Genomic DNA, 26,443 nt, shown 5'->3' with positions numbered 1-26,443 from the left:
TGGTTACATACATGTACATGAAGTTAGTAATATAAGCATGCTAAAAACAGTTAAATGTAATAATTTTAAATATCAATACGAGGTTATTCGAGGCACAATATCAACAGCAGATAAAGTTTAAGGAAAACTGTGGAATAATGGGATAGAAATAACTCGCACATTAACGTATAAAGTGTTCTAAAGTGTGGCTTCATGTGGTTACATTTATTTTGTGTTATAATTTTATTGTTTTATGCTAAAGCGTTGGAGCAATGTGACCGTTTACATAGCAAATATAAAGGTATGTATACTTAAACTATTTCCTAAGTATAAATGAAGTTCAGCAAAATTTCGTTATATTTATTAGTTATTATTTAACTTATTAGTAATAGGTAGGTAGGTACATGTTCTTTTAGTAAATATAGTATAACAAACAAACAAAAAAACAAACAAAAATACTTTATTGTGCACCAGGACATAAAAATACAAAAGCAAATATACAAACGAAAGAGACACAGTTGAGCACAACAGGCGGTCTTATCGCTAAGACAGCGATCTCTTCCAGACAACCTGGTGGTCAACTACTAGTATAGTTTGAATAGGCTATTCCACAATGAAGCAGACTTATTACTTCACTAGAATTGCGTATTAGCGTACTGAGAATATAGAATAGAATAGAATAGAAAACACTTTATTGTACAATGCACACAAAAATAGCATTTACAGATTAAGGTAACCTAAAATAAATGTACAATTTGGCGGCCTTATTGCTTAAAAGCGATTTCTGAATATAATAATAGTTAGTTAGATATAACCATATAACCAATACAAATTTATTAAAATATAGTTTAGTTACAAGGAGTTACGATAATCAATTGTCTAATTTACTCCATGATAATATCAGTTTTTATTAGTTTCGCTAGATGGCGCTGTTTGAACAAATTTTTTCACAACATTCTTTTATTATTATTGTTATATTAGCTGTCCCGGTAAACGTTGTTCTGCATTACCTACTCTTAACACTTAGGTGTATGAAAAATAGATGTTCGCCGATTCTCAGGTCTCCCCAATAGGCACACACAATTTCATGGGAATCGGTCCAGCCGTTTCGGAGGAGTATGGTAACTAACATTGTAACACGAGAATTGTATATAATATACTAGCGGTCCGCCCCGGCTTCGCCCGTGGTACATATGAAAAATAGATGTTGGCCGATTCTCATAGATAAGCACAAAAAATGTCATCAAAATCGGTCAAGCCGTTTCGGAGTATGGCAACGAAAACTGTGACACGAGAATTTTATATATTAGATAGAGATTAAAGTTCAAAATATCATTAACAATAACGTATTTTTGTATATTTCAGGCCCAGTGTCTGGAGTGAGGTACCAGGGTGTGGATTACGATGTAGTGGTCCAGGGAGGGGGTGGGGCTGCGAGGGCAGAGGCTGCTCTCTTACTAGCCATTGTACGACATGTACATCGCTATACCGCGCGTTTGGACCCCACAGAAGCGTATTTCTGTAATGTCACTCAAAGTCTATTTTCGTAAGTAATACTACTTCCTAGTTCCTATCCTACTAATATTGAAAATGGTAAAGTTTCTGACGGTAAATGTTGTATGTTATATCAGCTATACTAGCTGCGCTCCACGGTTTCACCCGTGTGGCTCTGCTCCTGTTGGTCTTAGCGGATGATATATAGCCTATAGCCTTCCTCGATGAATGGGCTATCTAACACCAATATCAATTATTTTTCAAATCGGACCAGTAGTTCCTGAGATTAGCGAGTTCAAATTTAATAGGTATACTGTATATGTCTTTATAAATATAAAGACATTTTATCATCGTAAGATGAAAAATTTTCAACAATATGTAACACCTGAATGGATTTCGGTAAAATTCTGCACACAGACGAAAAGTGTTATTTAGGAGATGGTGTCTCATGTTTTTATTAAATTTTCAACAGATCTGTTGTATTGACACCCGCTGCTATTATAAATAAAGATGGCTGCGGGTCTGGAAATAGACAAATCGATCCGGTTGCAAGTTTCAATGCACCAGGCGCAGCTGAAGTCAATCTTCATCTTATGGCACATGTACTATCTGATGGGTGTAAAAATAAAATTACATGGCAATATCTTCAAACTGATGGTGTTAGAGATTGTGTATCTTATGTCAAGCAGAAAAGGTAAGGACTAAATTATTCAACATTAAACAACAGTAATCATATAAGGAAGCAACAAATTGTGTCTAAAAGAACATACTGATTCTAAGTCTTTACTATCTTTTTCAGTATTATTTTTTTATCATCTACAACAATGTTTTTCCCTTTTTCAGTGAACCTCTTATTGAAGACGTTTGCAATCAGAATTGTTTCCTGCCTATATTTGCAAGAAACGAAACGATTCACGACAACCTCGCTTTATCTGAATTCGTAAAGCAAGTAATGCCATCAAAATTACAGCTAGAATTAGTGATATTTAACAATGATATAAACTTTCGTCGCATGCTGTACCGGCTACGTCAATCTAACAAGACCTTTTTATTCATCGATGAAAATATTTGGTCCGATATTCCTGATATTGTTTACATAGAAATCCCACCAATTCAAACATCAAATTGTTCTACCTGTAATATGGATGCCCTTCATTCAATCAATGCAGTCCGAACTGGAGACGGTTTCATAGTGAGGAAATCTGCACCTCCTATTTATAAAACCTTTACTTCTTTTTCTCCTAAACCAAATATAATTAGAAAGATATTAGAATACGAAGCTACTGAAAAAGTAAACAATATAGAAGAAGCCGCCTGTTTATGGGCGAATGAAAACACAGAAGAATTTCAGAAATTATATTATAAATCAAAAAGTAATCACAATACTATTGTGATATTTCTGTGTACTGATGACCCTAATAATAAATACTATAAAATAGTAATAAATGATATGGCACTTAAACTTAAGAATAGTGTAAAAGATTTTTCATACGCTTTGAATAGAACCTTATTAAATTGTACAGCTGAAAATGATCTCAGATGGGGCATTTATGATCTTTACAGACGTGATTACGTCGCGGGAGCTATAGCATGGAGTTGGAATGCCGCAGTTCCAACTGCTTCAAATTTTGCTAAATATGTAGACTTTCCTCTCATAATAGCTGGTTCAGCTAGTGATAAATATCTTGGAGAAACCACATATGCCACCTCAGGCCGTTTCTCAGATTTGGCTAAAGGATACCATTACTTTTTGTCTAAGTGTGATTGGAATCGAGTAGCAATTATTTCGGATGATACACTATATTCGGCAGACTTTCTTAAAGAAATAACAAGTCATGGGAACTTGAATACGAAAATCATTAATTTAACTGAAAAAAATATTTCTACGAACCTCGAAAAGTTGAAAAATGATGACGCTCGGATATTTATTTTAAATACTAATTGCCATTTGGCTAATAAAATACTATCACATGGAAGAAATATATTTACGCCTATGGAAAATTACGTCTGGATAGTGCGTGACTGGTGCATTTTAGATAATAATAATAGTGAAGAAAATGTGTTGTATACAATAGATTTTGCATGGCGCGGTGGAAAGTCATGGGGAGGTTCTGAAGAACTTAGGAAAGAAATCTCAAATAAGACTGATTTGTGGAGAGGGAACACCGTTAAATTACCAGGCGCTTCGTACTTATATGACGCCATACTCCAGCTTGCACACGGTTTTACTGCATATCTTATGGAAAATCCTTCTTATCGATATGATCTCCATGGAAATGGCACTAAAATGTAATTATTATTATTTATATTTAATATTCATTGGGCGTTTTTCCATTACCCGGCCCGGCACCGGCACCGGCGCCGGCGCCGGCGCCGTGCCGTTGCCGGGGAAGCAAAAATGTATGAAAATGTATGGCTCGCTTTTTCACTTACCGGCGCCGCGCCGGCGCCGGCACGGCATTGAGTCCTGCCGGCGCCGTCGCCGTCGCCGGGGTAGCAAGCTTCCCACTTGTGCCGGCCCGGCAAAATTGCATGTGTATTGCATATTTATATGAATTGTAGCCGTGTGAGTGTGTAACTGCGCGGGGCGGGTAGGAGGGCGCGGGGCGGAGGGACCGGGCGTAAACCGGCATCGACACCGGCGCAATGGAAAGACGAAGTCCCGGTGCCGGTACCGGTCCCCGACCATGCCGTTGCCGTGCCGGTGCCGGGCCGGGTAATGGAAAAACGCCCATTAAGATGTCGATTTTGTACATAAAATAGACATAAAGGTGGTAAAATATTAAACATATTAATTTTTTTTAAATAAATAATAAATTACTTAAATAATTTTGACTATCTATGCATACTACATACATACATATATATATAATAATTTTATTACATAATTAAGATTTTATTACTACTAATTTTTTTACTACATAATTAAGATTTTATATCTTGATGAGATCATAATATGACATAATGAAAGTTGGAATGAAATGTTTAAAAATACAAATGAGAGCCTCATTTTCACTGTATTGTTTTCAATTTTCAGGAAATTTGATAGTGCCATGAATTCGCTCAACGTGTCAGGAGTAGCCCGATTTTTAGAAATGAAGAATAATTCTTTAAAAAATCCAGTGATTTTTGTGGAGAAGTGGAAAGGAAGTGAACGCCGGACGATGGCTATTTTGCAAATTTTGAATAATTCAATAGTTGACTTGTGGCCACAAAATAACAGCCACGATACATGTCATTCGCTTTTAGATGCTGAGAGAATACTTGATAAAAAGATATGCCTCATTTCCAGTGGCGATGAATTTACGCCTCGATGTCACGACATTGCCGTGATAGTATTTGGTGTATCGTTAATTTTTACATGTTGTGCCCTTTTTATTGCGCAAAAGATCAGACGAGACCGTCTTCTGGCCTATAACAAATCTGTTCTAATAGATATATTGGAAACTCGACACAAAAACGCTTCATCTTTAGCAGCATTTTTGGTGGATCGTGGCTCAGTGAAATTATTACATCAGATAGGGTCTGGTTATTTTGGTCGCGTATATTTTGCGGAATTAAGTCAACCAGGCCACGGAACACAAGTAGTAGCGGCTAAAGAGCCACATGAAAATATAACACCACTTGAAGAGAATGAATTTATTGGTGAAGCGTGCGTTCTTGCTCGTTTAGACCATGGAAACGTTATAAAACTTATGGGAGTCTGTCTTGCAAATGGTTCACCTCTAATGCTTATGGAGCATGCCTTGTATTTAGATCTAATTCGATTTCTTACAGAGAGAAGGCATTTAGCCATCAAAGCTAGAGAAGGAGTACCGTATGTTGAGGATTTTGAGGTATCAGATGCAAATTTAACAAGGTGGGCACTAGAAGCAACTTCTGCTTTAGAATATTTATCAATGCGACGTTTAGTTCATCGAGACGTTCGCGCTGCAAATTGTCTCCTTGATAAAAGGCTTTCTTTAAAACTCGCTGACTTTGGTTTAGCACGGGAATTGGATAGAGAGCATCCTACATACATGACTACTCGCAAAGCATTCTTTCCAGTTTTATGGATGGCGCCTGAAAGTTTAGAAGGAGGTGTGTTTGGCTTAGCGTCGGATATATGGGCTCTTGGGGTTTTGTTCCTGGAGATAGCTACGCTGGGATCACGGCCATATGGTGACTGGCCTGCGCAAAGAGTGATAAGATACGTTATTGGTGGTGGCTATCCACCTCTACCACCTGACAGTTCACTTTCTATGTAAGTATTTTATAGTTACAGATTATTTGTACACTTCACATAAAACTGAGTCATCCTCAAAATCAAAATATATATTAACAAATACAGCGATACTATTTAAAAAAAAAAGTCGGACTTCGGAAAAGAGTCGGACTCGCGCACCGAGGGTTCCGTACAAACCTGCAAGGTTTACAATTAAAAAAACATATTATGTGATGTAACTAAAAATGTATGGTTTTCGTAATTTTTCCTTTATCTATGCTATAAGGCGTTGCTTCGTACCAAATTTCAAGATTCTGAGTTCACGGGAAGCACCCTGTAGGTTTTGATTCCCTTGCAAGTGTCGAAAATTTGCGGCATAAACGGCTGTATCTTTTGATTGCGTTGGCTTAGAAGTTTGATTTTTTCACAGCTTCAAGGGACAGTAGACCTGAGTAATTGATATAAATTTCATCTTCATACCTCCACGCGTTCCTGAGAAAAAGGGTCTTGACAGACGGACGGACGGACAGACAGACGGAAAACAAAGTGATCCTATAAGGGTTCCGTTTTTTCCTTTTTAGGTACGGAACCCTAAAAAACGTAAAAATTCATAAAGATTTTTTTAGAAGCTTTGTAAAAAATGAAATAAAATAATAACCTATTCGTATTCGTGTATGGTAGGGAGTGTGAAGCTACAATAATTATTGAAATAGCTACAATAACTTTTATTTGTAGTATAAATATTTTTCGATGGAATTCAATAAAATTGATTAAAATGAGATTTTCCTTATTATATTTCCAGGCGCAAATTATTATACAAGTGTTGGTGTAGAGACCCTCAACAGAGGATTACAGCATCACAAATACGAGAACAACTCACTCAGGATCCGAAACTGATCTCGCCAGCTTTACTTTTTCCAGAACTACCCCTTATATCACCGATAGAAAATATGCATTTTGATTTCATTACATGATGCTTTAATATCAAATAAAGTATTTTTTAAGCTTCGCTTTGGTTTTTATTTATTTTTCCCAAATTTAGTTAAGTCTCTTTTATATAAAGAAAATTGTGTCAAGCACAATGTTAGAACTAGAGATTTATATCTTTGTGCCTAAACTATACATACTATAGATTAGTTTACTGATCACAAAATAAGTTTAGGATTACAAAACAAATTACTTACTTGCTTTTAGCCACGTTCTTCAAAACGTAAGATCTCAATTTTAGCAAATATCTCTAACAAACTTGATTAATCAAAATATTATGTAACCGTGAAATCTGAACTTCGACTTATGATAGGAATCCATACTAATATTAATATTATAAATGCGAAAGTAACTCTGTCTGTCTGTTACTCAATCACGCCTAAACTACTGAACCAATTTGCATGAAATTTGGTATGGAGATATTTTGATACCCGAGAAAGGACATAGACTACCTTTTATTTCGAAATATGTACCACGGGCGAAGCCGGGGCGGACCTCTAGTTAATAATAATTTTTCGTCGTATTTATGAAGTTACAATGCTCTATAGGGTGTAGGAAGGATTTATAAGTCAATACTGTAATATTTTTATGAGGTATCATTTTTTTAAGCGTCAGTTTTGTTTTAAAAGCTATTGCATAGCTTCTTTCGCGGGCCTTGAGCGCGGGGACTGAATCTAGAGATTCCGTAACGAAAAAAGCTCACGCTCCCCACTCCGACGGGTGGAGGTGTGGCTTGAAGGCATAGCATGCAATAGTTTTACCCAGTTATAATAATGTACTCTGTGGTTTTACCGCGGCAGTCTCCGAGTGCCACACGTTTTTTTAATTCATTTTATTTCGAATGATTGTGAATTTTTTGAACGTAATAAAATTTGATGAAATTTGTATAAAATTAAGTTATCTCTAAAAATGTTTATAAAAAATAATATTAATAATGCATTCAATAATCATGATACAATGATAAGTTAGGTATTATAACAATTTACTTGGTAATTAAGCATGTGCTATATTATCAGCTGTCAATCTACCTATAATCATTATTATAACTAGCGGTCCGCCCCGGCTTCGCCCGTGGTACATATTTACGTTTTCTCTACATAAAAACCATCCTCGTACTTCAAGGAATATAATAAAAAAAGAATTATATCGAAATCGGTTCAGCCGTTCTCGAGTTATGCACTTACCAACACATTTTGCCATTCATTTTTATATTATAGACTAGCGGTCCGCCCCGGCTCCGCCCGTGGTACATATTCACGTTTTCTATACATAAGAACCATCCTCGTACTTCAAGGAATATAATAAAAAAAGAATTAAAGAAATCGGTTCAGCTGTTCTAAAGTTATGCGCTTACCAACACATTTTGGGATTCATTTTTATATTATAGAAGATTAATGGGTTGCATTATGTGACATTTTGTACTATGTTATTCTATTTTTATCTCATGCAAGTTATTATTTATAACGTTGTATTTTTAAAATGATATTCTGATAAAATAAAATTGTTGACTTGAATTGAAATATCAAAAAAAAAAACATTCATTTCATTATCATAAATCTCGAATGATTTACACTTTACAGCATAGAATATAGTATAGGTAGCGTTTAGCTACTATTATGTATTCTGTGAAGATTCTGTGGTATAGGTAGGTATTGCAATACCTTATTTTAACTAATCTGTTAATTTGAATCTGTAAATTATGTTTATGTTACGTAGATATTAAAAAAGACGTGTGGCACTCGGGGACTGCCGCGGTAAAGCTATTGCATAGCATGCCTTATTGCCTTCAAGCCACACCTCCGCCCGTCGGAGTGGGGAGCGTGAGGTTTTTCGTTACTAAATTTCTGGATTCGGTCCCCGCGCTCAAGGCCCGCGATAGAAGCTATGCAATAGCTTAAAATAATTAATACTTATTTATTTTATAAATCGTAAATTAACAACCTATTTGCGATTTAATATAATAAGCATCATCTTACATTAATTACTAGTGGTAGGTACATTAAAGTGAATTTCGTGAATAAATTAATGATTTTTATTTAAAAGCCTAAAGCTCTTAGATGCAGTTTCCATCAAGAGGAATGATGTAAAAATTATAAACGCAAGTTATATAAGGGCCTTTAGTAGGTGAAAACGGCAAAATGGACTGTTTTCTATGAGCTATAATTGAAAATATTGAAGATTTTTTGCACTGAAATTTCAAATATGTATTACAGAACGTATGTGTGATGGGATGACTGTTTCCAAAACACGATTGGAAAAATTTTGCTCGATAAAAAAAATCCTGAAGTTACCTCTAAAATATCATATATAAATGTTCATTACAACCGTATTTTACGACATTAATTCGTATAAAATCACAAATTTATAGGTATTTACCTTCTCGATTTCGTGACTGTTTTAAATTTAGAAAATACCTACTACTTAAATATTTTCATTCACTTTTTGATAAAAATGTGAATGACGCTTACGATTTTTAGTTTCGAGCACGTTGATTCCATACTTAACGCGGACCCCCTCACCCCTTACCTCAGGCCCGAATAGCTGAATTTTCGCTGACCGCCTAACACCCCTCAGGGTGGCAAAAGCCTATGTAACGCTAAAACGTAGAAAAATAGACTACATGTACTTATTATGTTTTTCTATTATCATCATTTTTAATGAACCTCCTATATCGACTGTATTCATAAGGAAATTAAAATATATGGAAACATACAGGTGAAGCTTTTAAAAGCATGTTTAAATGACCGTGAATGAAGCATACGCAATTTTGATTGACGAGCTAACGTTACAGGATAAATCGTTTTTACGTTCAAATATCAACTTTTGAAACAAAACATTTCCACTATTAGGTGATAAAGAAGGAATATATTTGTGACCAAACGCGATCCGAAGGAGGTCACATACATACGTATCATACTCATATAGAAATGTTCATAAACTTCACAAATAAAAATAATTTTCTTCTGCCCATGAAGTGAAAATTTCCAATTATTACATACTAGATTTCCGCCCGCGGCTTCGCCCGCGTTTTCAAAGGAAAACCCGCATAATTCCCGTTCCCGTTGGATTTCCGGGATAAAACCTATTCTATGTGTTAATTCAAGTTACCCTCTATATGTGTGCTAAATTTCATTGTAATCTTGCGACTTGCGGCATGCGACTAATATGCCCTGCCCAGCTGCTTTTTGCGCTACATCGGCAACAGTATTTTATGAATGAAACATTTTTAAAGAATGGAAATGGAAATTGAACCCGAGTCCCGGCAAGGCGCAATACACGGATTCGAACCCCGCCTCGTGATCGTTTTTTTGAAAAAAAAAATTTAAGATTGGAAATAGAAATCGAACCTGCGTCCCGGCAAGGCGCAAGATGCGGGTTCGAATCCTCCTCGTGTCGTTTTTTCTATTCTTTATTTTCTCATCTTGTTGTTATTGTCATTTTGTATATTATAATAATCCTTATTTTGTCTATATCCAATAATTATATTATAGATACCTAATAATAAAGAGACATGATACTGAAATATCATGGAAAACCCAAAATTAACAAATTTATCTTCAGTGATATTAATGAATAGTTTTATTAACGTGACTTAAGATAAATAAAAATCTTTATTTTTTTTTATTATTTATTTTTTTAAATATGAATTTGATGATATTTGTATTTTCTAGTGTTTGATTTTACGCGAGTATTATACATTTTGAAATTAAAGACTTGAGAAAATAATACAATGAATAAATCGCGTTTAAAATCCTTTAAAAAGTCTTTAATTTCTTGATGATATTTGGTTTTTATCAAGTTTACATTAACGTCCTATTTGAGGTTCGTTGGGAAAAAGGAGGCGATATGGTAGATTGTTGCAAAAAAACGGTAAATAGTAAAATGAATATTATATATAGTATAAGTAACACAGTGATTACTTATCCTTCACTGGGACTCATGTTGATGGAATTTCACTTATTTCGATGATATTTTAATTATTTTGAAATAAAAATTGCGTCTGGCACCTATTTAACAACGAACAAAACGTCTTGCAATAAAAAATGTATGTCTAATGGATCTATCTAAAGGCAAACGATTAAAAATTACGCGTTAAAAAATGACTTTAAATTAAGGATATTTTCCTGTGCAGATAAGATGCGCACTAATAAACGCAACCACTGCGGCCAGCCAGACAGCCCGGACTGTAACCGAAATAGCAAGAGGAACAGCATATCAAAGAACCAACTATACTAAAATGCTCACTTGTCAACGTTGCTACCTCCTAGAATATTATATAAATTAGACAAATCTTATCTATCAATCATCAATATCATAAAAAAATAAAAAAAATACGTGTGGCACTCGAGAAATGCCGCGGTAAAGCTATTGCATCGCATCTCTGTGCCGGTTGGAGTGGGGAGTGTTAGGTTTTTTCGTTACGGAATTTTTACATTCGGTCGCCGCGCTCAAAGTCTGAGATAAAAGCTATGCAATAGCTTAATAAATACTATCATAATTAATCGGTAAAGAGTTATAATAAATAATATTTATAAGCGTATCTTTGTAAATTCACTCAATGTACAAGAAAACACGTCTATTTTATTGTGTAATTAATTAACTGTACGGATTGCACAAATAAGAGTCTGAAACGTTCTACGCTTCTGAATGACAGTAACTGATCTAAGCGATCTGCTACATGTCAGTCATAATAATTATTGCCTGATAGAAAATAGAAAGCTTCATCGATAAGCTGCCAGCAGTTTGCATGCCATTCATTTCAATCATCGATCTAAACGATCATTCATGCGTGTGTCGGTGTGTGGGTTGTATTTGCTATTTGACTGAATGACTAGCGGCTTCACTGAATGTCGTCAGTTGCTAGTCATACAGTCAAATAGCAGATTTAACTGGATGACGGCGACACATGCACCACGTTACGCTTGTCATGCAGCATTATCGTCTAGGGACTGCATTAGGTTTAAATTTTTTATCAATGATTGATATACCATGACATTGATATGACAAAAATATATTATCATGTCTGCTTATCTCCGAAAGTATAATAATCACTCATGATATTTCTGTTGACATCATTATTTTCATAATTAATACTTAGCGAGGTTGAATTCTAGCCAATGTGTTTTTTTGTTTCAGATAATATTTGCAGGAAGGAAATATCAGATAACGCAGCGTACGTTGTTCAGAGAAGACACAGTTGAAAAACACAAAAAATATGTATGGTAACAACTGCATAATGTAACAATATTGATATCAAATATCTACAAATGAATATATTCAATCATCGGAATTAGATTGTAGCTATAATCTAAGTATGATTTTCCATAAGTGGCTGAAAGCTATATCTTAATAATTATTATATTGCGTAACTAGCTTACCGCCCGCGTCTTCGCCCGCTTTGTCTAAAACCTAATAAATTATATACTAAAACCTTCCTCTTGAATCACTCTATCTATTAAAAAAACCGCATCAAAATCCGTTGCGTAGTTTTAAAGATTTAAGCATACAAAGCTTTTAATTTCAATTCGTTCCTTAATAATAATATCAAAAACCACGATGTGTTAATTTGCTCGTTTAATAAGAGGGTTATATTTAGAATTTTCACTTGAAATATTTAATATTCAGATACGACATGTTACATATTTTTGACTTTATCGAAGGGAACAGTCATGAAAATCTAAATTATAAGCTTAGATTACAAAATAAAAGGATTACCTAAAAGTATTCAAAATACAGAGTATTAACGCAAAGCGTACCAACTAACATTTATGAGGCAACATATTTTCTAACTTTATTTGTAGGGCTAATCTTCGGCAGTACTGACGGGTCAGAAATCATTGAACAGAATCATATAAATCATTTCACTACACAGAAAAGCTAGACGTAGTAGAGACTTAGAGCAGAGAAGACTTGAAGTGACAATAAGTAGTATATTTTTTGATATAGCAGATCAACACGAACGAAGCCACGCATTTACTTAGTATTTATAATAATACTAACTTTCCGCCCGCGGCTTCGCCCGCGTTTTCAAAGAAAAACCCGCATAGTTCCCGTTCCCGAGGGATTTCCGGGATAAAACCTATCTTATCTCTCAAGTTGGATCGAACTACACATGGTGTGCGAATTTTATTATAATTGGTTAAGTGGTTTAGGACTCCATTGAGGACAAACATTGTGACACGAGATTTATATATAATAACTAGCTTACCGCCCGCGGCTTTGCCCGCTTTCTCTAAAACACTATCCTATCTCTCAAGTTGGATCGAACTGCACATGGTGTGCGAATTTTATTATAATCGGTTAAGTGGTTTAGGAATCCATTGAGGACAAACATTGTGACACGAGATTTATATATATTAAGAAGATATATATATATGTATAAACGCACGAACCTAGATAATAATCGCGATATGTCAGGATTTGTATATTTAGTGATTTATTAATGATAAGAACACCGCCATTCAGTTTTTTTTATTAATGACTATTAATGACTAACTGCTTGACGCGGCTCTACTTGAGTCTTTTTATGTATTATTATTATGTAAATTAGTAGGTATTTTCGCTCTAAAGACTAAACTTTACTATGAAAATGTGTTTCGTGTACCATTCGTGGATTTTATCAACAAATTAAATGGATTATGATTATAATCCAGATATGGTATCTGGACTATTACCTACTACTATTACCCCCATTATATTCCATTCATATTTGAATTCGAGTTAATAAAAACTTGCGGTAGGTAGTGCATGACTATGGGCTCATAATGAGGAATGGCGAGTGCCCCTGAGAGACCGACGACGATCAGGAATAGTTTCATTTTTAGGGTTCCGTACGCAAAAGGTAAAACGGGACCCAGTAGTATCAATCGCATATTATAATCGCCTAATATGAATTGATATCGTACAGAGCATGTGCTTATCAAAAACAAGCTTCATTGATGCCGATATTTTCAAAATGTTCACAAAATGGATTATTTTAGGTCTACAGGATAACTAATAATTTCATGCGATCTGGATAAAAGCATATCCATACTAATATTATAAATGCGAAAGTAACTCTGTCTGTCTGTCTGTCTGTTACTCAATCACGCCTAAACTACTGAACCAATTTGCATGAAATTTGGTATGGAGATATTTTGATACCCGAGAAAGGACATAGGCTACCTTTTATTGCGAAATATGTACCACGGGCGAAGCCGGGGCGGAAATCTAGTATTTTATATATCTACAGTAAGTACAATATAATATGCTCAAAACATAAAATCCGTTGAGTAATAATAAATATTAATTTTTTAAGCGCGTTGAGAGTAAAATTCAAGGTCGCGTCATGGCAATACCGTCACGTCGTGGAGTAAGATGACGATTTTGGTATCTTTGAATTAAATTGAAAATTGAACCAAAGAAGTTTCTCTTCTGACACGTGTGCTCGACATACACGCTCTGTTTTTCCGTCCATCTAGTATCTAGTATGTATTTATTTTTCTGGATCTGGTTGGATTATTTCTGGAACGGCTGCTCCAATAGAAATTGAACTGTCGCTGGAAGATACATTATAATATAACTAGTGGTCCGCCCCGGCTTCGCCCGTGGTACATATTTCGCAATAAAAGGTAGCCTATGTCCTTTCTCGGGTATTAAAATATCTCCATACCAAATTTCATGCAAATTGGTTCAGTAGTTTAGGCGTGATTGAGTAACAGACAGACAGACAGAGTTACTTTCGCATTTATAATATTAGTATGGATGACAAAGGCTAGGCCGACCACGAACATTGATCGTACCTTAAAGTGAATGGAATTTCTTCTACTCTTTATTTATGTGCCTAAAAAACACCCGGTCAACTCTCTAAATATCATAAAACACTGCTTTTTAAAAATCATAGATAAGACGATCATAAGATAATAGGTATCAGCGCGCCATAGTATGAGTTTACTTTTTTTGTCAGTAATCATCATAATATTACAAAAATATTTACGAAAAATATTTTATCAATTACAATCAAGGATCGTAACAGATTATTGAGTAACTTTGATATAAACGAAACAAAGCGGTAGATAACGCATGTTTTTATAAACATCAATCAAAGAAAAATAAGCGTGAAACACATCTCCATACTTAAATGCTGCCAGCTAAACTTATACAGGTTGTCCCACTGTTGGTATAACTCAAAGGAGGTTGTAGTTTTGCATACGCTGAGTACGTAAAAAATACTTATAAAATTCCAGACGCATTTTTTTTTTAATAGATGAATACTTAAAAATCTATGTGTACGCCCATAACAAGCAACCCGCCCAACTTTGCTACCAGCACGTGAGCTATCATTTAAGTGAGTATCGCGACGTGTTTTCATACGCAAAAATGCTCACATAAGAGATTTCGACAAAATGTTCACATTAGAGAAGCGGTATATGCCGGCTGCGCGAAGCTAGAGAAGAAATAATGGATTTTCAGGAAAAATTTAGCAAAAAAATTTTGACGTATTTTTGTTGTTTAAGTATTTTTTACGTGATGCAAAACTACAAGTCCCTTCGCGCTTAGTATACCAATAGTGGGACACCCTGTATAAGTATATATTTATTAACATTACAAAATAACAAATACTTAAAAACTACTAACTTAACTACATGCTAAAAGGATTGTCGCTCAGCATTTCATAAAAGTATATCAGAATATTTTGAAAAAAAAAATAGAACTTAGAAAAGAAGATAACATAATATTCAGAAAGGAAAATATTGTGTCTATAAAAAGCCCATTTATTACAAAAATCGAAGTGGTTTTAAAAATAGATCTAACTATCGATTTACATATTATAACATTCGTATATTGTTACAATGCCTTTATGAACGTTATTTACATATTAGGACATAAACAGATTTTTAAATTTATCTGCGCATGTTTGTAACATCACCACTGCTCATAACGTTGGAGGAAAAAATGTTGAGGAAACCGACACGTCGGTTTTCAATATATAATATGATGATGTGATAGCTCAGGCTATCACCATGGCTTCTGGTGGTCTACATGGCTTCAACCGACATGTCGGTTTCCTCACCTTTTTTTGTGTGGTGTTTCTCAATGTTAGCCAGAAGGGCTTCTACATTTTAACGTAGAAGCGTGGGTGAACTGAAGGTTCACTCTGGTAGCGACATGCGCAAGGGCGTCCCTCCTTGACGGGGATCTCGAACCTCGGCTTGGGCTGTCGCTTGAGTGGAGGAGGCCGGAAGAGCCCTAGTCGGGCAGGGGTTTCCTCACCATTATATTATACATATTTGGCTTATAAAGAAAGGTTGTAGTTAAATAAAAAGATAACTTAAAAAAAAACGGTTTTATTGATAAAGTAACTGGCGGTTTACATGCGGGCACGGAACCAAGAATTGAATGATGTAACTCTTGCGAAACCAGCGGGGAATCCACGTTGGCAGCCGCTGATGGAACCGAAGGAGGTGATACCGATCTGTTGATGGAAATAAGTCACATTTAATACGTAGCTGTTATTATTTAAGGAATAGTGTGCTGATTGTATTTAAGGAAATGTTAAAAATTTTCAGAAATTTGTTTTCCTGTTAACTTTTAAAATACTAATCAAAGCGAGCACGAACTAATGTGAGTAAATATGGGCATTATAAGCCATATTTCTGGTAAATATACTGACCAGGAGGCCATTGTTGTTGATGGTGAGAGGGCCGCCAGAGTCTCCAGAGCATGTGCTGCGACCGTTGGCACCCGAGACACAGAGTGTGGAGGCGATGACGGAGCCGCTTCCATAGACACGAGCGCACTCAGCGTTGGTAATGACGGGCAAGTTAACGTGCCTTAAAGCCTGGTTGTTCGTGATAGCTCCAGCAGAACCTATATAAGTATATGAAGTTATTTTAGGGTAATTTCTTTTTTTCCATTTCATTTCATTACGCAAAAGAGTTTGTGTCCTTTGTCAGGAATATATGTACATGCAAATTCATCAAAATCGGTTCATATTTGTAAGTAATAGTATGTAGTATATGGATCTATCGTAAAAAAAGATTTTAGCAGGACAAAGTAAAATAAAAATATATTATTGCGTCAATAATCACCATCGGCAGTCCTGCCGAATCCTGCAGCAGTAGCGGTAACACCGACGTATTGGTTGCTGCCAGAAGCCATGGTGATAGCTCTGATGTTGTCTGAAATTAAAATAAATTATAACACTACAACAAAAATATAAAATATTCAAATTGATAAACATAGAATAAACAATTTTCCAGTGTGATAACGTTGATAGCATGTTTTCCATTGTTTTTAGTAAAAAAACTCATAGTTAATGTTTCCAGCATTAGAATAGATAATAATTAAACGCACATAATCGTATTTCCCAGTAGAATACTCCTTTTTCATCCCTCTTCTTAACAGAAATATGTTTTAATGAGATTAGGTTAGCGATCGCTGGAAACTTTAAGGAAAAGTAGGCCAAGGCACTTACTGTTGAAGTTCACCCAGGAAATGGTTGCAATAGCGACATCATTTGCAAGGTTGGCCATGTTGTAGCTGCCGTGCATTGTCACACTGTTGGTGTTGATGCGGGTACCACCAGAGAAGAGGCGGACGGAGCCAAGGACAACGGTGAAACGAGAAGCCTGGGACTGACGTGTGCGCCAGCAGTGAGCGGCGGTAGCGATCCTGTTGTTACTGATCAGAGAGGAACCGCAGACGGATTGTGCACCATTGGTCAGAGTGATCACCAACCCACCCTATAGTGAAAGTGCAAGTGAATTTTCAAAAAAAAGTTCTACAGTTATAAATAAAAAATATGCATGAATATGCTCCTTGAGAAGCAAAAATGGAGCTGAGACGATATGTACAACCACTGGGGAAAATAAATTCCCAAAAAAGTGCATGGTCGATTCCATCATACGTATTGTGTTTATAATATGTAAAGGAGAATTGAAAATTTTGTATTGCTCTAAAGTGTGAGAAATTCATAGATATTGAAATGTAAAAAAAATACCATATGCGGGTGCTGTCCAAGATTTGATGTAGAACCGCCAATAATCCTGGAGCCGTCGAAGTCCAGAGCAGCCTCTGCCGCCTTGATGCGGGCAGCTTCAGGAATACCAATCACATTGTGGTAGTCCGTGACTATGGGCTCATACTGAGGAGCGGCGAGTGCCACTGAGAGACCGACGACTACCAGGAATAGTTTCATTTTGAAGTGTAGAAGTTTACAAACTTTCTTTGTATTTTATACTAGATATTATCAGATATCGAAATCATTTAAGACGAGTTGTAATTAATCATTCAATCTATTAATCATTGTCATTAATCTTTATTAATATGTACTATATAATATATATAGTTGAAGAGTTTGTTTGTTTATTCGTTTACTTAAACATGCTAATCTCGAGAACTAGCTGCTGGCTAGACTAGCAGCTCGTTCTCGGTTTAGATCAGTTTAAAAAAATGTGTTAGATATCTAATTTAGCGAGAGAAGTAAGCCGCCTAACATCACGCCACTAGGAGCCGAGAAATAAGGTTAAAACCACGGAGTACAACTACGTAATCATGTAGTTCATACTATTTTAATAATATCGAATTATTTTGATTATATCAGGTATTGTTGAAAAAAAAATTGTTTTAATTCTAAAACCCAGAATCTAAATAAATATATTATTGGAAATGAATGAAAAAAAGTTCTTATTTCTACAGCGAAAAATGTATTCTTCTGAAACATCAACAACTAATAATAAATAGTTAAGTTCAATAGATTTCTTTCCGATATTATTTTTAATTGAATTCTAAAGTCTAAAAAGTCCTGTAATACGGAGAGGCAAATGCTGAGTAGTCCACCTAATCACGAATACGATATTAAGATATTTGAATGTATTTATTGTATTTTAAGATTTAATTTTTTTTTCCATGTAAAATGTTTAGTTATAAGACTTATAAGTCAAAAATTTGTAAAAGTATTTGTGATTAAACGTATTTTCTTTCTTTCTTTCTTCTAAAAATAATTTTAAATCGCAAGTAATTTTAAATTAATTTTTATACAGTTACATAGATTATTTATAATTTGGAAGACTACAGTTTAATAAAACATTGAACTATAAGTATACACGGGTACAACCAAGAATCAAGAAAAAAAAGAACAGGGAATTGATTAAAAAAAACATTATGAGTTTAGAATTATTTATTTCCATTTCTGCTTCTCAAGGAGTAAACAACTATGTTTTGGCTAAAAATACATAATAAATTCTTTGTAAGAATTAAAACAAATATTATTTTTCCATCTATTCATGATACCGCTGTTTTTTAATGAATGTATGGAATAAGTACTGATAAATTATCTTTACTCGTCTGTCTAATTTAATTTCGATATCTGATAATATCTAGTATAAAAAACAAAACAGTTTTCAAACGGTACACTTCAAAATGAAACTATTCCTGGTAGTCGTCGGTCTTTCAGTGGCACTCGCCGCTCCGCAGTATGAGCCCATAGTCACGGACTACCACAATGTGATTGGTATTCCTGAAGCAGCCCGCATCAAGGCGGCAGAGGCTGCTCTGGACTTCGACGGCTCCAGGATTATTGGCGGTTCTACATCCAACCTTGGACAGCACCGGCATATGGTATTTTTTTTACATTTCCACAATTTCACACACTTTAGAGGAATAAAAAATTTTCAATTCTCCTTTACATATAAACAGAATACGTAGGTAGGATGGAATCGACCATGCACTTTTTTTTGAAATTTATTTTCCCCAGTAGTTGTACATATCGTCTTAGCTCCATTTCTGCTTCTCAAGGAGCAATGCAAATTTTTTTTTTATTTAACACTGTAGATTTTTTTTTTAATTCACTTGCACTTTCACTATAGGGTGGGTTGGTGATCACTCTGTCCAATGGTGCACAATCCGTCTGCGGTTCCTCTCTGATCAGTAACAACAGGATCGCTACCGCCGCTCACTGCTGGCGCACACGTCAGTCCCAGGCTACTCGTTTCACCGTTGTCCTTGGCTCCGTCCGCCTCTTCTCTGGTGGTACCCGCATCAACACCAACAGTGTGACAATGCACGGCAGCTACAACATGGCCAACCTTGCAAATGATGTCGCTATTGCAACCATTTCATGGGTGAACTTTAACAGTAAGTGCCTTGTCCTATTTTTGTTTATAGCTTTCGACTACCACTTACGTTATTCGTGAGAGTTTATCAATATTATGATCCTTTAACATTTTTTCTGGTATAAAAAAGATAAAAAAGACTTGTTTTTCTTCAAAATGCGGCTTTTTTAATTGCTTATTGTAATTCAGACTAATTTTCCTGAACTTGAGAATTTAACAACGAGTGAAAAGATGATGATTATAAAAATTATATATCATGACGATATTTTTTGAGGATATTTAAGGCGTAATTTGAATTGTTTGTTTAGATAATTTGTTCGTTCTAGTATCATGATTTCCATATAATTTCAGACAACATCAGAGCTATCACCATGGCTTCTGGCAGCAATCAATACGTCGGTGTTACCGCTACTGCTGCAGGCTTCGGCAGGACTGCCGATGGTGAGTAGTTCTTAAGTAGTATATAAGTATTTTTACCCACTAGGTAAAATATTGCAATATTTGAAATTTACAAGAGTTTTTACTTTTTAAGAATCTTAGTTGTATAGCTTATAATTTAAATAAATTACATGTGAGCATAGCATAGAAGAGATCAATTATTATACTGAAATATGTGCATCAAAATAATCGAATAGGCGGCACTTTAAGTTTTAAATGGTGAATATTAGATAATAAGATAATTATTGATATGTTTCGACCAAGGAAAATATTCATTTTTTTTACAACAAGGTATGTAACACATTTGGTTCTTTCCGTATTGTATTTAAAATTCTATTAATGACAAATCTGAAAAGTTTCAGATGAATATAAGTTAAACACCATAAAGAAGGACATAATATGCCTGATGACGTAATGAAGTGAAATAGAATAGAAATGAAAATTTATACAATGAAGGGATGGATCATGGAAAACTATTTAATAAGAATGGTCACAAAGTAACACATCAAACTATTCATTTTAGGTTCTGGTGGAGCCATCACGAACAACCAGGCTTTAAGGCATGTTAACTTGCCCGTGATCACCAACGCTGAGTGCGCGCGTGTCTATGGAAGCGGCACCGTCATCGCCTCCACACTCTGTGTCTCCGGTGCCAACGGTCGCAGCACATGTTCTGGAGACTCTGGCGGCCCTCTCACCATCAACAACAACGGCCTCCTGGTCAGTATATTATTTTATTTTTTGATGACCATACGATAAGTCTTACTTTACAAAAGATTCAGCTGTAACATCGCTTACAATGGCCACGATTTTACACAATAGTTCGTTCCCATTTCGATTAATATTTTAAAATTGAACAGGATTGATATTGTGTTTTTTTTTGTACAAATTTATAGGACACATTCTTGAAAGCATTTAGAATACTTAATATTATTTCCTTTAATAAGTCAGTCCCCGGAATCACGGACACAATTGAAAATCTATTGTGTCGTGGTCCGATCGGACCGCTCGGGGCTCAATAGGTTAAATTAAAATAACAGTCGTATTAATGTGACTTATTTCCATTAACAGATCGGTATCACCTCCTTCGGATCCACCAGCGGTTGCCAACGTGGATTCCCCGCTGGATTTGCCAGAGTCACATCATTCAATTCTTGGTTCCGTGCCCGCATGTAAACAGCAGCCTATTACTTTTTAAATAAAACCGTATTCTTTTAAATTATCTTTTATTTGAAATTATAACCTTGCTGATCAAGAAATTCTTGATATTATTTAAATAAACATACTAAAATCTGATCTGATCCGTACCCACTGGCCACTGCGCTGGGCATTTTCAAAAATAATTTTTTCCCGAAAATTTATTTTTGAAAATAAATTTTAATTGAATTTATAATCTATGCCCCTAAGGAATAATGTACTTATCCTATGTACTTGTCATTAGTTGAAAAATGTTTTAACTCCTTGTTAAAATGGTTATCATTTACATAGCAAAGAAGATATTGCAAGATAAAAATATACCAGGGGTAAGAATTTTTACCAAATTTCGTGACTACTCACGTCAACGTGATTTTAGGCTATGCATGAAAATATTTTTCAAAAATAATACTTGGGACGTGATCTACAATCGATACCGAAGCCAAAAATGTAGTTTTAGACTTTTTATCTGTTTGTCTATAACTCTGTAAATCTGTTTGTCTGTATGTATGTCCGGGCTAAACTCAAAAAGTACAGCAGTGGTGGCTCAGTGGTGATACCTCGGACTTCGAATCGATAAGTCCGAGGTTCGAGACCAGGCGAGCGCGCAGGAAATAAATTGATTTTTCAATTTATCCGCGCATGTTGTAAGTTGTAACATCACCACTGCTCGAACGGTGAAGGAAAAACATCGTGAGGAAACCGACATGTCGAAGAATTAAAAAGTTCGACGACATGTGTCATCCGCCAACACGCACTTGGCCAGCGTGGTGGATTATGGCCTGTACCCTCATAGGAGGCCCGTGTCCCAGCAGTGGGAACGTATAATATGGGCTGATGATGATGATGATGATGATGATGATTGCATTGATTTACTTTAAATTTTGTACAAAGATAGCTTGAGATCTGAGACCTAACATAGGATAGCTTTGATCCCGAAAATCCCACGGGAACGGAAACTTTGCGGGTTTTTCTTTCAATACGCAGACGAAGCCGCGGGCGGAAAGCTAGTATGTATAAATCATCAGATTCTTTCTTTAGAAACTGATCACGACTCACAGATATCTAGGCTATTACCTACTTTTGCGTTTTTGTGTTTGGTGAAAAGACACGTTTGAACGCTGCAACGCGCTGTAAGCTTTATAGACTTTCCTGTGATAGAAATTATAATTAATTATTTTTCTATTACAATGCTGCTTACATCTCTCATTGCTCTTAATTCCCACATCCAAGTATGTTTAGATGTAGGTTCAGATGTTATGTTTATTTTTCATCTTTTTCTGAGATTTTTGAGAATTTATTCGATGTAGAATTAAGTACCTACATTATCTGTACTACATATTATAACTAATAATAAATATGTAGAAGGGTCGATTCTGTATATTGAAAAAATAAATAGCAAGGAATGTTACTGGATCGGTACCAAAACCCAAGTATATGATTAAAATTTTTTTTGTCTGTCCGTCTGTATATTCAGGCATTACGTAAAAACTTATTGAATTCGGTGAAACAAACCAATTAACTATTATTACCACCAATTAATGAAATATTTACAAAAGTATTTACAAATAACAGCTGATTGGTCTATTTTGTCTAACTCTAGGGTCTGACTCTAGGGTCTATTTTGGGACCTAGGTATATACTGCACGTATTGTATTCTTCTTAAATTATAATCTCATATCTCAGCTGTTTAAATTATATTATAATAAAGTTGATGTGTTATTTATATAACTTCTGCAGGTAGCTATAGAGCTACATCACAGCTGTATTATCAATTTTAAAAGTCTGGTCTTCTATTATAATATACTAGCTTTCCGCCCGCGGCTTCGCCCGCGTTTTCAAAGAAAAACCCGTATAGTGCCCGTTCCCGTGGGATTTCCGGGATAAAACCTATCCTATGTGTTAATCCAAGTTACCCTTATCCCATTTTATATGTGTGCTAAATTTCATTGTAATCGGTTCAGTAGTTTTTACGTGAAAGAGTAACAAACATCCATACATCCATACATCCATACTTACAAACTTTCGCCTTTTTAATAGTAGTAGGATTATTGTAGGAGTAAGAAGGATATATTTCTCGGATTTTAATATAATAAAATATTACCAAGTGAGTAATTTGTTGAAAAGTAAATTGTGTATTATTAAGCCTAGAACTGATATGGATAAATGTTTCAAATGTAAATTTTATAGAAGACAGAAAAATCTGTTGATTCAGCTAGTGAAGTTCCGGACGACAAAATACTATCAAGAAATCTCCTCAAATTCTACGAGCAAAGACAGACAAATCAACTGATAATATTATTATAGTCGACTAGCTGTTCCCCGCGGTTTCACCCGCATTGCTCCGCTCCTGTTGGTCTTAGCGTGATGATATATAGCCTAAGTATATATAATATAGCCTTCCTCGATATCTAACACCGAAATAATTTTTCAAATCGGACCAGTAGTTCCCGAGATTAGCGCATTCAAACAAACAAACAAACAAACAAACAAACTCTTCAGCTTTTTTAATATTAGTATAGATTAAATAATAACGCAAGCGAACCCATACAACGTAGCCTACTTATAGTGTGTGAATTGTGTTAATGATAATTGATTAATTGATGTTGGTATTGATTACAGACCGACCATTTCTGGAGAAACTCTTATCATTTTACAAGATTCAGTTCAAATGGACGACGTTAGATATGGCATATGAAGGGGTAAGTGATTTTTTTTCTAAATGATAGCCATTATTGTCCGTCTTATTTATTGCTAATTTATTATTTTATTGCACACACAGAAATATAAATGTAGAAAGAACATAAAATAGGAAATAGCATTCTTAGTTTTTAATTAAAAGAACATTGAAATATTTCCTGTGTGTCAAAATAAAGTTAATAATTTTTGTTTCGTTGTTAGAATAACATCCGCTTTGATAAATATAATTACTGTCATAATACTGTCTTAACTAGTGTGGTTTTAACTTTGAAAACATTTGAACTAGTTAGGCTAAAAATATTTTTAAATAAGCTATTTAGAGTATTTAACTGCAAATAGGCCTTCATCATCGCACAAAATTCTCATCCCAGTTTTTAATTTAATTTTGCCTTTAGGGTATTTTTTTTAAACTATCAATGTCGTATTTATTTATATTTCATCCTTAAACCAATTTCTGAAAATGACTATTGAAGTGTTTCGATCCGATTGGATCTAGGTGATTTTTGAAAAGAAAAATTAAGTTCTGATTGCAAAAATTCCATATGTTTTAAATAATTAACAAAAAAAGTACTTAGGTTTAGTTAATTTTGATCCGCAATCTATATTACAATTTTCCCACAAGGATAAAATTTAAAATGTATAGCGCCCTTACCTTCCCTGCGGGTGTAGATAATTTAATCTAGTTTCAAATTCAAATTCAAATATTAAATTCAATAATGATATCTTTGGTCTACCTAGTTATTCCATCATTCAGTTTAAGTTCATACAAAAATATATTATATTTTTGTAGTTTAAGTTCATACAAAAATATATTATATTTTTATATGAACTTAAACTGAATGAACTGAATGATGGGTTTTATCAAAAACTAGCTTAACGCCCGCGGCATCGCCCGCTTTGTCTAGAACCTAATAAATTATAATTATACTAAAACCTTCCTCTTGAATCACTCTATCTATTAAAAAAAAAACACATCATAATCCGTTGCGTAGTTTTAAAGATTTAAGCATACAAAGGGACATAGGGAAATAGGGACAGAGAAAGCGACTTTGTTTTATACTATGTACGTTATGGATAACAATAAGTTTCAAATCGGTCCAGTAGTGTGAGTAAACTTTAAAAACATACATACAAAACCACATGTTTCCTATTCGTATATGTAATGTTTAACTGTGGACTAGTCTATGATTATTTTTGCTTTGTTAATATATCTATAGGTAAGGATAATAATTACATATACACACTGGTAAATGAAATAAAAAAATACAGGTATATTTCAACTTAATTAAAAACGAAACGCCTTATATAATTATTCCGCAATAAGTACGTTGTGTGTAAAAAGAGGAACATTTTGTGCTACTAAAATACTCAATATTACATATTATTACAAAGTATAACACAAAGTCGCTTTCGCTGTCTGTCCGTCCCTATGTTCGCTTAAATCCTAAGAGTACCTACATTATTACCTATTATATAAATATATGTATGTACTAGGTTTCCGCCCGCGGCTTCGCCCACGCAGTCAAAGAAAAACCCGCATAGTTCCCATACCCGTGGGATTTCCGGGATTGCGTCATTTTCCCGAGATAAAAAGTAGCCTATGTCCTTTCTTGGGTATCAAAATATCTCCATACCAAATTTCATGAAAATTGGTTCAGTAGTTTAGGCGTGATTGAGTAACAGACAGACAGACAGAGTTACTTTCGCATTTATAATATTAAGTATGGATATATATTATGTATTCTAAGCTTAGACCGCCTTCTTGGTATCTACAGTGGTTGTCGCGTGAGCGTAAAACCGAGGGGTCCTGGGTTCGATTCCCGGTGGAGACGAAGAAAAAAAAATGTCTTTATCTGGTAGGACACAGAAGGCTGATCACCTAGTTGTCCCTAAAGAAAATCGATCAGTGAAATATGCATAATGCATCTGCCCCTTACCCCACTACGGGGACACGGGACTTCACTTTATTGTAAGCTTAAAATCTTTGAACTTCGCAACGGAATTTCATAAGGTTATTTTCATAGATAGTGTGCTGTAGTTTTTGTGTATTAAATTTTTTATTAATTTTGTACAAAGCAGGTGAAGTCGAGCGTATATTATATAGTAGGCATAATAGCAAAAAACAAAAAGCTACCCTTTATGAATTTAGCTACTAATCATCATAAGTAGATACAGTTCTATCTATATTTCATTGAAATAATTGGATCAATATTCCAAAAGACTAAATCCACGCCTTTATCGATACGTAAAAATTATGTACGTAAAAATAAAAAAAGACAATTATAAAAAACATTTTCGAATTTGATAAATACGCCGATAAAAAAAAACATGTTATCCGTAACCTTGTCGTAGA

At 34.8% G+C, this 26,443-nt stretch overlaps 3 protein-coding genes across 3 annotated transcripts; 2 read left to right on the top strand and 1 right to left on the bottom strand.

Moving 5' to 3' along the window:
* Positions 1-143: 143 nt before the first annotated feature.
* On the top strand, positions 144-6,686 carry LOC123705904. The gene is made up of 6 exons (XM_045654993.1): positions 144-280; positions 1,345-1,525; positions 1,946-2,167; positions 2,317-3,762; positions 4,511-5,716; positions 6,480-6,686. The coding sequence occupies exons 1-6, from the start codon at positions 193-195 to the stop codon at positions 6,649-6,651; spliced, it is 3,315 nt and encodes a 1,104-aa protein (XP_045510949.1). The 5' UTR covers positions 144-192; the 3' UTR covers positions 6,652-6,686.
* A 9,327-nt stretch (positions 6,687-16,013) lies between these two features.
* On the bottom strand, positions 16,014-17,858 carry LOC123706222 (collagenase-like). The gene is made up of 5 exons (XM_045655395.1): positions 17,646-17,858; positions 17,121-17,388; positions 16,735-16,824; positions 16,317-16,513; positions 16,014-16,118 (listed from the first exon to the last, which is right to left on the bottom strand). The coding sequence occupies exons 1-5, from the start codon at positions 17,841-17,843 to the stop codon at positions 16,014-16,016; spliced, it is 858 nt and encodes a 285-aa protein (XP_045511351.1). The 5' UTR covers positions 17,844-17,858.
* Positions 17,859-19,066: 1,208 nt separating this feature from the next.
* LOC123706221 (collagenase-like) lies at positions 19,067-21,372 on the top strand. The gene is made up of 5 exons (XM_045655394.1): positions 19,067-19,264; positions 19,513-19,780; positions 20,110-20,199; positions 20,720-20,916; positions 21,268-21,372. Exons 1-5 carry the CDS (start codon positions 19,067-19,069, stop codon positions 21,370-21,372), a joined length of 858 nt encoding a protein of 285 aa, XP_045511350.1.
* Positions 21,373-26,443: the final 5,071 nt, after the last annotated feature.

The sequence above is a fragment of the Colias croceus genome, chromosome 3 (genome assembly GCF_905220415.1).
Source record: "Colias croceus chromosome 3, ilColCroc2.1".
NCBI classification, from domain to species: Eukaryota; Metazoa; Arthropoda; class Insecta; order Lepidoptera; family Pieridae; genus Colias; species Colias croceus.
This window is presented reverse-complemented; position numbering and strand designations above follow the sequence as displayed.

Bases quoted from the DNA above. Each gene is read 5' to 3' on its own strand.
- LOC123705904 (XM_045654993.1), top strand. From the start codon at position 193: ATGTGGTTACATTTATTTTGTGTTATAATTTTATTGTTTTATGCTAAA. The intron at 3,763-4,510 runs GTAATTATTATT...TTCAATTTTCAG, and splicing joins CATGGAAATGGCACTAAAAT to GAAATTTGATAGTGCCATGA. The intron at 5,717-6,479 runs GTAAGTATTTTA...TTATATTTCCAG, and splicing joins CCTGACAGTTCACTTTCTAT to GCGCAAATTATTATACAAGT.
- LOC123706222 (XM_045655395.1), bottom strand. From the start codon at position 17,843: ATGAAACTATTCCTGGTAGTCGTCGGTCTCTCAGTGGCACTCGCCGCT. The intron at 17,389-17,645 runs GTATTTTTTTTA...CTTTCACTATAG, and splicing joins TTGGACAGCACCCGCATATG to GGTGGGTTGGTGATCACTCT. The intron at 16,825-17,120 runs GTAAGTGCCTTG...TTTTAATTTCAG, and splicing joins TTCCTGGGTGAACTTCAACA to ACAACATCAGAGCTATCACC.
- LOC123706221 (XM_045655394.1), top strand. From the start codon at position 19,067: ATGAAACTATTCCTGGTAGTCGTCGGTCTTTCAGTGGCACTCGCCGCT. The intron at 19,265-19,512 runs GTATTTTTTTTA...CTTTCACTATAG, and splicing joins TTGGACAGCACCGGCATATG to GGTGGGTTGGTGATCACTCT. The intron at 20,200-20,719 runs GTGAGTAGTTCT...TATTCATTTTAG, and splicing joins CTTCGGCAGGACTGCCGATG to GTTCTGGTGGAGCCATCACG.